General features: G+C 39.9%; 1 protein-coding gene across 2 annotated transcripts in view; it reads right to left on the bottom strand.

Annotated features, from left to right (window-relative positions):
- The window catches only part of b3glctb (beta 3-glucosyltransferase b), a 34680-nt gene extending 22923 nt beyond the window's left edge, over positions 1 to 11757 (bottom strand). The window contains exons 1-5 of one of the 2 annotated variants that reach the window (XM_076274253.1): positions 11332 to 11757; positions 9849 to 9895; positions 9449 to 9479; positions 7164 to 7273; positions 760 to 836 (exon numbers count right to left, since the gene is read on the bottom strand). In XM_076274253.1, coding sequence (XP_076130368.1) covers positions 760 to 836; positions 7164 to 7273; positions 9449 to 9479; positions 9849 to 9895; positions 11332 to 11395 — 329 coding nt within the window. In that variant the 5' untranslated portion in view covers positions 11396 to 11757. The other variant, XM_076274252.1, reaches the window with a different exon arrangement.
- Positions 11758 to 12139: the final 382 nt, after the last annotated feature.

The following is a 12139-nucleotide window of genomic DNA, read 5'->3' as shown; positions in this document are numbered from 1 at the left end:
CCTGCACTCTGATATCTGGCGCTAGTTAGCCGATGCTACCAACAGGTTTTCAAAGGGTTTGCCTCGGGCATCGGCCTAGCCATGCAAATAAATAACTGTTCTATTCCAAAAATAATTCAGTGGAAATGCATGGATTCCAGTTGCTGCTACTGGAAGCAACTGGAATCCATGCATTTCCAGGGAATTATTTTTGTAATCTGATCCCTTATCATACATGTTCATTCATACTCGTCGCTCGACTTACCGTGACTAAATTCAAGATGGCGGCGAACGGTAAACTTCCTGAAGGTACTGTCTGTATGAACCGTCTTGTAAATAAACTACCAGTGCTTTTTCAAAGATCTCAATGTCTCGTTTTAAATGTCAGGGCCCTCGGAAGTCTACTAATGAAGTGTGGAGCTACTTTGAGCTTCGTAAATGGTGTAAAACAGTGATTTATTTGCATGGCTAGGCCGATGCCCGAGGCACCCCCTTTGAAAACCTGTTGGTAGCATCGGCTAACTAGCACCAGATTTCGGAGTGCAGGGGACAAGCCGAAATGAGCTATGAGACTCTGTATCATGTTTCAACACACTTTAGGTCAATATCACACCGAACTTCTCCTTTAATGCTATGCCTGTTGTGTGATTGATTGATAAACTGGTACATCTGTATTTCTGTTTCTGTACTAGCGGGCAAGTGGGTAGCCAAAGCTTTTATTTTATTATTATTGAACAAGTATGGTTCACATGACTGAGGAGGCCAAAGACCTGTACTCACTAAGGCAGGATGGGTAGAATGCTCCAATTCCCTTCATAGTCAGAGAGATTGTGAAGCAACAACACAACAGGAGGATCCTGCCAAACAAAGAAAAGATTAATGGCATACTCACACTGGGCACCGTTCTTTTTTACCGTGCCGGAGTACAGTACAGCGATCACACTGATCAAACAAACCGGACTTTGGGGGTCAAGCGTACTCGGGCACGGTATGGATGGTATAGTGCAAGTACACTCTAAATGGCACCTCAAAGACAGTACAAGCTGTGCTTTTAAAGAGTTTTGGATGCAATAAACTTTGTAGGAAGGAGAAAATACTTATGCTCTGAACAACACAAGTAAGTTGCTTTGCTAGCTGTATTCATTTGCTCCCCATGAGGCCGTACCGACAGCAGTGAGTTACCTGTCAGATATACAGTATTGATCTCTTCCCTGGGCAACTCTGTCCTAGCCTGGTAAACCAGACTCATTCACAAGATTGGGAACCCCTTCTAGCACTCACATCGCATCACACATCGCATCTCAAAGTTTGTCCTAACTTTGAAATCACTGATCCAGCCTAACCAATCACATTGATCAGGGATTCTTCCTACTTAGCCTAAACAGGGTTACTTCCTACTTAGCCTAAACTTTACAAACTGACAAAAAAAAGGAAAGAAAAGGGCCTGCCTTTGCTGTAAATAAATGTACACATTCTTCTGACTGCAATTTTTGATGTTTGCAAGAGTTGCTCCTACCGTTTACCACAGCCACTTTCGATTTCGAAACTATAGCATCATTCCCCTCTCATCGCTGATTGGGCAGGTAATCTGCCGACCAGATAGTGAACTATGGTGTTCCAGACTAGCATCTCCCTGAAAGATCTATGTGGGCCAGGCTAACTCTGCTAACTCTGCTGCTGTCTCAAACTGACCAGACTTGGTTGTGTAATGTATGAAATCTTTGAAACCAATTAGCTGCTCTTCATCCCCCAAAACACACAATTAACTTGTTTACAACTAAATTAAAAGCATTTTACATTAAAGCTTTGATAAATTCAAACCTTACAATTCCCTTGGCATTCAATCATTAGATGCAAAATAACTGCTGACTAGGCTAAATGCAATACAATATAGAGATACCTTTGTATAAACAGCATACACAACTAATATACATCTTAAAAATAATAATGAGCACAAATTAATTAAAGAAAACAGGCGTCCGGACCAATATTGTTTTGGAAATAATATCTTTTGGCCAGTCACCATCAAAAACTCTATACTTCAGTCACTTCTAGTAGCAGTAAGGAAAATTCCTCAGACAGTCCAAAGACAACAAAACAAGTCAAGATTTTCTAATCTTCAACCCATAGGCATCACAGTGCTGTGTTCATTTACACACTCCACCATCACGCTACAACTATCAGAAAAGGGCTTGCACTTTGACTGGACTCAGTTACACTAAACAAATACATCCAGCTCATGAGGACATCCCCAAAAGCAGATGTCAACACAAAGACAAATGTTGGCTAAATGAAATTAGGCACAATAGCCAACATACTATGAATTTGATCCCAACGGACAGATAGAAAACACTGAAGAGAATCAGCTGAACAGTTTGAGTTTGATGCAGAATGGATATGGCATGTTTTCTGACCAATTCACATGCTCCATTACATACTGTTCCATGTCATCTGATCGTCCACAAATCCTCTGATTTTTGTCAATGTTTTAGTTTATTGTTGATAAGCATTTTCAATAAGTTCAATTAGCACAACTGTGAATGAAATTATCCCTTATACTAGCCTGATGAGCCAGACCCACATTAAAATGTAGGGTCTGGGCACTCACCGTTCGCAGTGCTCAGTCCGAGGGGCGGGATAATCGTTTGTCTTTCAAATTCCCTCTGCACGCAATAGGACAGCGGTATGAGTCATGCGTTTCCCACCAGCGGAGCTAGTTGGCTAGTTCAAACTTTTGCCAACTTAATAAAAGCTTAACTCGTGTCACACTGTTCGCCAACAGCAACATCCATCTTATTTGTTTTCAAGTAGCAGGGAATTCAAGCCAAACCGTTGCTACTCTGCCATCAATCATTATGTTAAGCCTGCCTAACGACTCTATAGACGATTTGATTGGCCTGATTTTTAATTTTTCGAGCTCACAAGCCAACGGAGAGTTGCTAGACTAGCCCTGGCAGCAAATATAATTTGCTTCCGCTAGGGTGCGTCTAGATTTCTAGGCTACCCTTATACTGTATAACCACAGATTCAAAAAGCAAAAGCAAAGCAAAAAGTAACACATCACGATGTCTTCTATTGCACAATGTCCTAAAAAACTAATGGATAGCCTCTCGTACCGTTTCATATCAATAGCTGGGTTTCAATTCATTGTTATGGGCATTTTGACCAGAATAAGAAATCCTGACAATGAAAATGTTTTAATGTGAATAAAAATTTCATTCACAGGTGGGGTTGGATTATTTTGCTATTAACATAGGGTATACTGTGAAAGTGTTGTGAATCAGACTCATTTCTGTAAATGTACATACTGCGTACTTCTTATTTTTGTACCCATGTGTACCCTGTGTGTGTCTTTGGTCTGTATGCAGTGTATCCATTGTTTATCCTTGAATGATTAGAATTCAATGAAAGCCTGTCTAGAGGCCTTTTGCTTATCACCAGGTGTGAAATGTTAATGTTTGTAGACACAGAGGGGTCAGGCCTCTGAGAAACTTCCCAGGAAAGGGGGTAGTTTTAATTAAAAGACAATAGAAGCTGAGCAGACTTGATGGCACCAAAAGGCCACATCCCCACACACAACACCTTTACATTGCATATTCATACTAGTAGGTCACTCATTCTCTTTGTGTGTAACTTAAATATGGTAGACTGTTTCTGTAAAGTCAGAGAATCTGGTGAAACCCATGATGGGGTGACACAAACATGCCATCTCTCCCTTCAGGGGCACTGGCCCCTCATTGAAAAGAATAAAAGCCTGGATCCTGATTTTCCATCGTCCTGACTGAGTCTTAAGAGAAATATGGTAGTAAAAAATATACTATCAACTGCAACTAAGATTGATGGCAACAGGTTTATTTGCAAAAATCCCCATTTGTTACTATTTTAACAGGTGTTTCCATTTAGGTTTTAATCCCCACCCACCCACACACACAGTCCAAAAGAGAAAATTGGTCACATAAATTGGCACCAGAAATAACCTCTGCACTAATCCTGTGCTTCAATTCAACTTTATTTCGCCATGTATACAGAGATACTAGGAATTTGATTTGGTCTTCTCCATGCAGGCAACACAAAGTGCAACAGAAAGACAAAAATAAAGACAATACAAGGACAGACAGGACCATTATGAGCAATAAATTAATAGGAATGTAAATAGTGCTGTGTTAAATACAAATAAAGTGCAATGAAGTCCAAGTTTAAGAGTTATTTAGGAGGGCTATTGCCTGGGGGAAAAAACTGTGGCGGTGGCGTGATGTTTTGGGCAGAAAAGCCCTGTACCGCTTTCCAGAGGGGAGAAGATTAAACAGACTATTGGCAGGATGAGGGGTCGGCCACAGGGGTTCGTTTGTCAATCCAGGAAGTGGTGGTGATGGTAGCCCTGCCATGGTCTATTCACCCTGTGCCTGCTTTGTGACTGATAGCCACTACCTCCTCAAATGGTTTCCATTTAAGTTGCCCTGACAATTTTATGTTTTAATCCCCACACTGTTCAAAACTCCTCTTTTGATTATGAAAATGTCCATTGTTTTATTCAGTTTACAAAGCTGATAGAAACACACACTGATTCAAATTTGTGTAACCAAATTTTCATGAATGTGCATAAAATATGCACGTGAGATGTATGGAAAGCCAGATGATGACAATCTTTGCTTGCAGAGACAGAAGCTCTCGGATGTGTCTTTTGTTTACTTTAAGTTGTACGGTGTTGACAGTGTAAACAAAAATCAACCTGGAACTACATCGACAGGGCATATGTGTTAAGAAAGTAAGAAGACTGCATGTAATGATAAAATCACCCTACACTGTGTGTTAACGCAACCCAGACAACACCTGCAAAGCAACCCTGTCTCTGGGACAGCAGGTCATGACGTCAGGTAATTGAAGGGTGTACACACACACAACACACAGTCCAAAAGAGAAAATTGGTCACATAAATTGGCACCAGAAATAACCTCTGCACTAATCCTGTGCTTCGTTTGTCAATCAAGGAAGTGGTGGTGATGGTAGCCCTGCCACGGTCTATTCACCCTGTGCCTGCTTTGTGACTGATAGCCACCACCTCCTCAAATATGAGACACTACAGGATCAACATGGTCACTACTCTAACATCAAAGTCCTGCAACTCTTTTGCACAAGTAATTAGTATGAAGTCACACTAAAAATGAATTCTTTCTTAACTTCAACAGTATGGTTTTAAATTCAACTCTACATTTAATTCTGTAATTTGAACCTATGTTAAACACCTGGAGTTTTCTGGAGTCTGGCGAATTGATGGATAATGGGCAAACTACTGAGCAGTGTTGAAATGGACAGTGCTACAGCCATCCTCTGGTTATATGGCTGCAGTCAAATAGGGGGGGGGGAATCAATGAGGAAACTGATTAGGTCTCACTGAGTTGTTTTTCAATAAACTAATTTACTAAACAAACTTAAGTTGAGTTCACTCATCTATTCGTTCAATCACTGCCATGCTCAGGTTGAATTACAAAGTGATTTTTCACTCACATCTCAATTAGATTGGTCCAATTTATGACAAATGAAAATATAATCAAATAACAAATTAATAGTAACAGCAACAATAACCTATAGGAGATATCATGTCAACAAAATGTTTTATTCTTTTAGTTTTGTCCTCTCCATTTTCAAACCAAAGGCCCTGGTTGGACCACAGTTCAACCAGGGTTATTTGACCGATCTTCATGTTTCATTCAATTTAACCAAGCCAATCGACATGGGTTATTCTCAAGTTGTGGCAATTCAGATAGGACCACCTGAGTCACAACCCGGGAGAGAAGCAACGATTAGAAATGCAATGGGTAAAACAAGCAACCCAGGTCATGCCATTCAAACTGAAATTGACCTGACCCAACTTGGGAGCTTAGGTGGGTCACGGAGCACGGTCAGACAAGCCATGTTAACTCTTTCAGACATTAAATTAATCAGAGTTGGTATGAATGGGGTAAATCAGTGTCTAAGGGACACACAAAACATATGATCCCCAAAGACACTATGCATCCATCTACTATGTATCCTATAAAAAAACAAAAACGATAAATCGGTGTGCCGATATTAGCTATTTGTTGATCTATTGGTATTGCCATTTATAACGGACGGTAATTCTTTAAACTAGATGTACTACAGAGGGGTACAAAATATGACCGCCCAGTCCTGCGTGGTTATGGGATGGGTAGAGATGGCCCCTTGAGCCCAACGTACAAAAAAAAAAAAACTCTGACTAAACCTACTTTACTTGCGCGGCGGTCATAATAAAGTAAAAGAAAGCCCAATACTGATCCTTATCTAAATTTCCAGTATTGTCTTTCCATTGCTGCACTGCAAACACGCACCAGCTAAAATAGGAATAGCGCCTATTTCTGGTATGAACGCTCACATGAAACGTGACACAGTAGGTATGGAACGCAACGCACACGCCACATCGGTCTAACTCAACCGTAAGTCATGCGAGTATGGACATTATTATGACCGCAGCAGAAATTTGGGGTGACCTCATTTAGAGTTGGAGCCTTTGAGGTCATCCTGGTTTTGCTCATTTATAGTACACATATAGTCTACTATTCCCCTTTTAAACACAAATTATGACTATCAACTGCTCCTTTCAATATATGTCTGCACAGAACCGCTCGCATAGGCAACGTGTTCAAGCCCCTAGTTATATGAGAGTGTGGACATTATCTTACATTATGCAATTGTCCTTTCCAATCACATAAAGTATTGCATTGTTCAATGCTGCCAATGGCAAAAAACATCATAAAGCATAAAGTACATGCCTTGACATGTATCATGGCATTGGTGGAACAAAGACCTGACGCTATTATTCGTAATAATTATTTCATAATTAGTGTTTCATTAGGATACCAAATAGTTAGGCCTATTTAAACACAATGTCCCACCTTGATCAGAACTTTTCAATATGCTAAATATTAGAGTACATTTTTATATTGTGTTGAATGAATATCAGACAATTTATTGTTTATTGGTTTTTGAAATCCTCAAATATCGAAATTGGTCTTTAAAATTCCATATCGGTCAGGCTGTATTTACTATACAGTATAATAATAGTATTTAATTATCCTACTGTTAACATCTTCTCAAATCTTCTGGTATATCTCATGATGGGACACATGGGCACAGGATGAGGGGGTGAAGAGTGGAGGCAAGAGTACCTGGTGGAGGCTGGTGGCCTGATGGAGAAGGTCCTGTCGGTGCTGCTCTGCCCAGCGGGCGTGGTGAGCGCTCCTCTGACTCTGGATGACAAACACCACCTGGTTCAACTCTACAGGGAAGTTGTGGGACCAAGAGAGATGCTTAATCAGTGCCCTCTATCATCCACTGTGAATATTCTACCTTGGGGGAGTCATATATGAACAGAGCAGAGAAGAAGAAAAGTAGGAAAAAAAAAACATTTAAAGACAGAAAGGGATACAAAGGGGCATAGAGAGGTTGGACAAATTTCCATTTTTAGTGGAAATGTTTGCTTTTTTCCTGCCAATGCATCACTTAAAACATTTTTTTAATTACTTTTTAAAGACTGTAGTATGCTTTCCATTTCGTTTTTGATTGATATTTACTAAGACCAATTCTAGAAGTTTTCTCAAAATTAAGTTGTTGCATGTTTTGTCTATATCCATATCATCAACAACATTTAACAAAATAGTGTAAATTATTGCTTGCCTTGAATCTAGAACATGCCATGCAAAGACCAAACCCAGTTTGCAAAAGATATGCAGTCATAATGCTTATCTGCGCAAACAGATTATATCATTTCAAAAGGTTCCTAAAACACCAACACATCTCCAGATAGCTTCAGTTCAAACATTGAACATTTTATTCATACACATAATTAGATTAAAGCCAAGAAGTACTGGGACAAAAAGTACCCATTTGCCATGACCCATTTTGAGCCTTATCTGCACAATGTACAAAGAAATGCAAAAGTATATGCATACTGCATTCTTTTTACTGTATTTCGTTGTCTTTGTACTTGTACTCTGCACAATGACAATAAAGTTGAATCTAATCTAAAATGCTGGCGCGTTGGAGTCCTGTTCGCCCTGTCGGGACTTATTTTCCGATAATGACCGGTGTTTTATACATTAAGAGAGAGTGTGTGTGTGTGTGGGTATTAGAGGCGATTGCTCGAAGACTACAGGGGAAGCTCAGCCTCCTCTAAAATATAACGGAAAATCACATCAAATAATACTGCTAGTTCAGCAATAAGGTTTTGCCGATCATTTATCGTGATTTTGCAACCGGAATAGGCCTACATTGATGTGACCACACAATCCATCAAAAAACCATGCAAAAAACCCATAGACGCTCAGGTTCACTGGACTTTCAATGGCACTACAGAGTGGGCTGATCTCAGTGCAGAAAAGCTAGACGTTTATTGGACAAGCGCCACAAAATAGTAATTTCCAGGGAAGCCCGGCATCTCTGGGAGTGAATGGGACAGTGGGATGGACTCCGAGCTTCTGTATGATGATTGGAGGAACCGTCATAGAGGCTGGACTCTTCTTGATTGACAGCATATGTCGCGATCTGACAGGAAGTGTTTCAAGTAAGTTCAGGCAAAGTCCTTTTAGGCAAGTCCCTCCACTCGGCGGCCATATACCAACGTTTTATGGGCACTCATCTGGCACAGTCTTTGGGTCGAACTGCGCGTGCGCAAGGCTTCACGACACCAATCTTGCTCCAGCGGCGAGATCACAACACATGATTGGCACGATGTCTTCACAACACACCATATGATTGGCTCAATGTATTCACATCACACCACATGATTGGTTCAATGTATTCACATGTCAACGTTTTGCCGAGGAAGGGGTGGGATATGTGTAGACAACGGCCATATTCGCGTGACAAACTAGCCCCATGCATTTCTATGGAGTATTTTTTGAGTGCTGTGTCTCCACATTAGAAAGTCTCTGGTTCAGGGGATGCCTTAAACTTTAGTGTTGGAAGGTGAAGTCGAGAGGCAAGGCAAGTTGCAGCTCAAATTCTCATACAGACGGTTTCTATTTGTCTTTGTAAATAGCATAGGCTACTGTAAATAAAACCGTAATGTGAAGTTACAGAGTTTGTGACTTGCTTTTATTTCAGTTGTGTATTTAGGCTTAGATAGCTCGCTATATAACGGTGTAGCCTGGCTAAAAGCCTACCAGGGGAGATTAAAAATGAAACAGCAAGGCAGATGAACGTACAGAATAGTCACAGTGAAATAACTCTTTAAACTCACCCCAAGCTGCCATGTCTCAGAACTCTATACTGTTTGGTCTATTCTGGGTTTTGGAATAATTTTTGCCCTCAAAGAACAATATGGCACCTTAATAATATTAATTTAATAATTGACCATTTTTATCAGCGCTTCCCCTATTCCAAAGAGCAGCAACCACCACTGCTGTGTATGTGTGCGTGTGTACCTCTGCAAGTGAAATACCAGTAATCTCACCTGTCTGTCTGTCCAAAGAACGCTCCTTCACCTGAGAATGAATAACAAAATGACTGTGTAGGTCAGACACTTTCCCCAAACATCAAATTTGATTACTGTGATCTATAATGCTTTTCTGTAATGATGAAACAAAATGTCAAGTGGATAGATAGATAGATAGATAGATAGATAGATAGATAGATACTTTATTGATCCCCAGGGGAAATTCAAGAAAATGTTGTCATCTGGTCATTACTCTGGTATTTGTATTGGTAAACCAATATATTGGTAGTTTCTATTGTGGGCCTATCTTTAAAAAATGCTTTTAAGAATGTCATCTTTGAACAAACAACAGATTATCTGAGTTTTTGACTCTTTCCAGATGGACAAATCTATATTAATATCCTCAAAATACTCTTACCTGTGCTGTACCTTCTCTTACGCTACTGTCAGTGCAGCAGAGTACACCTGTAAAAGACATGAGAGAAAAAGTAAAGCCCTCCGTCATTTCTGAGGTGTTGGAGGAATTTAAAAGGACTGCTTGTAGGTTACAAGCAAAACAACACTGACCATCAACAATATCAACACAAATGCCACTGAAAGGCCTTGACGATAAATATATGGGTGCACAAATAGGCTATGTGGGCCATTTTATCCTCTTGCTTGATTGAATAGGATACCAAACAAAGTGCAACAGAGAAAGTGGAATAGAACATTATGTCCAATATTCCAATATGGTTTAATGTTCTGCATTTCTCATTAGTAGGTCACTTTGATACTAAAAGTAGGATTTTATGTAATGACTTTATGATATCTGTACTGTCCCTGTGTATATCTCTGTGTGACTGTGTTTAGAGATAAGCAGGAATATTATGACTTTGCAGTGTTTCACTGTTCTGCTAGGCTGCGTCAGTAGCTATCTGCTCCGGATTGCCAGGCTGCCACTAATCAGGGTCTGATTCAGTGTAGTCCACGTAAGATGGGATGACCAACGCCATCTCCCGTTAGCCTGGAAGGATACTTAAACCCTAACTATTTCCTTGTCTAGTTAGAGCAGCTGATGGATCTTTAGGTGAAGTCATGCTGTCTCTCCCTTGATGCGCATCATTGTAAATAAACTCTGTTCCTGATTTTTCATACTATTGGTCTGACTGGGTCTCTATTAAATCTATGGTATCAAAATTACCATCAAATCCAATTATCTTTTCATTTAAAAATGAATGTGTTCATCTTAAATACCTTTGCATTGGTTTACAATAATTAGCTAGACCTGTAGCCTACATTATTTTGCAGGTCAGTAAAGATTTACATTGGCTATAGCCTATTGAGATGGGTAGGCCTGGGCTAGGCTTCACTCCCAATCTTTCGAAATCATCCCAAAATGATTAGGTGAGTCTGGCTGATTTGCAAACTGAAACTGTGTTAGGCTATAGCAACATATGTTGTCCTGCAGTCGCTTAGAAACGGTCTTATGGCATCTGACCTTATGTTTTTGGATAGATCAAAGGACAAACGCTGTGCTAACAAGCAACAAGACTACCTCGAATTTCAACACATCCATCAAATCAAAACACAACAGTCTGCTTTTAGGCTTAGATTGAAATAACCCCCCTAACCGAATGAAGCAGCACAACACAACGTTGGCTGGCTGCTACACAGCTAGATCCTGTTGCCAAGAAAGTGAAGCGGTAAGACATTTAGAACTGTTAACTAATTAAGTTTAGTTCTATCCGCGCGTTTTCTCGACTATTTACCAGTCTGCGGTATAAGTAACGTTAACCTACATTCGCCAGCTTGGAGGAATCTGAGCGCTAAATGGTATCCTTCTTTATTACCCACTGCTTCCTGGAAGTATATCGGCATGACGTAATTAAGACTTGGCGATCCGACCCAGTCTTACTTACCGAGCAAAAGAAGAAAGCTCCAGCATATATTTGTAAACCATGTGCAACAGCAGTCAGATGTCATAACGCAATGTGGTGTGCTAGTTGTTGTTTCAGAGTTGCACAGCCACTTGATATCCTGTGATGATTTTTAATGACCGCCAGAAAGAAGATGGATTTTACCGATGAATTTCTCTAGTGCTGTTTTAGATTGCGCACTCTAGTGGCCGATATTTCGACAGTAGGCCTACGAAATGTGCCAGGTCCTGTTAGTCTCACGCTCTTCTAGGATTTTCAACTGAATTTGACCCAGGGATCAGCCTTGCGACATATCAAATACTTTCTGGTTAAGAAAGTCACAGCTGTGCTGAATAAAAAAACAATGTGATAACCAATAAAACTAGACTACATTATTTAATGCTCAGTTAGGGACCACTGAAAGACCCACATATTTGATGGATATCAGTCACGAAAGTATAGGCTAGAAGAAAGAGTAGGAACATGTAGGCTAATTGCATAAAAGAGGTCACATGGGTTGTAATCTACTGACTGGTTTAATTGTGGGCCTACCCATAAATATGTTGTCCATGCATACTTTCATACATAATTTCATGCAAGAGCCTAAATCCATCAGAAAGTATTTTGTAAAGCATTGTCTCATACCTTTTTAATCTATATAGTTTTTTGTATGATATTAGCTATCATTTATATTTTTCTTTATGCCCTTCTCTCTCATTATTTCTCTTTGTGATACAGGATGCCTATGCTAAATGTCTTACTGTTTTATTGTCATCATTCTCTATGTAAATATTATCCAAGTTTCTTTTCA

This window comes from Alosa pseudoharengus, unplaced genomic scaffold (genome assembly GCF_046254945.1).
Source record: "Alosa pseudoharengus isolate Yale_2024_CS ecotype anadromous, Long Island Sound unplaced genomic scaffold, YU_APseudo_1.1 YU_APseudo_1.1_scf_8, whole genome shotgun sequence".
Taxonomy (NCBI): domain Eukaryota; kingdom Metazoa; phylum Chordata; class Actinopteri; order Clupeiformes; family Clupeidae; genus Alosa; species Alosa pseudoharengus.
Note: the sequence above shows the minus strand (reverse complement) of the source record. Positions and strands in the feature narration are given on the sequence as shown.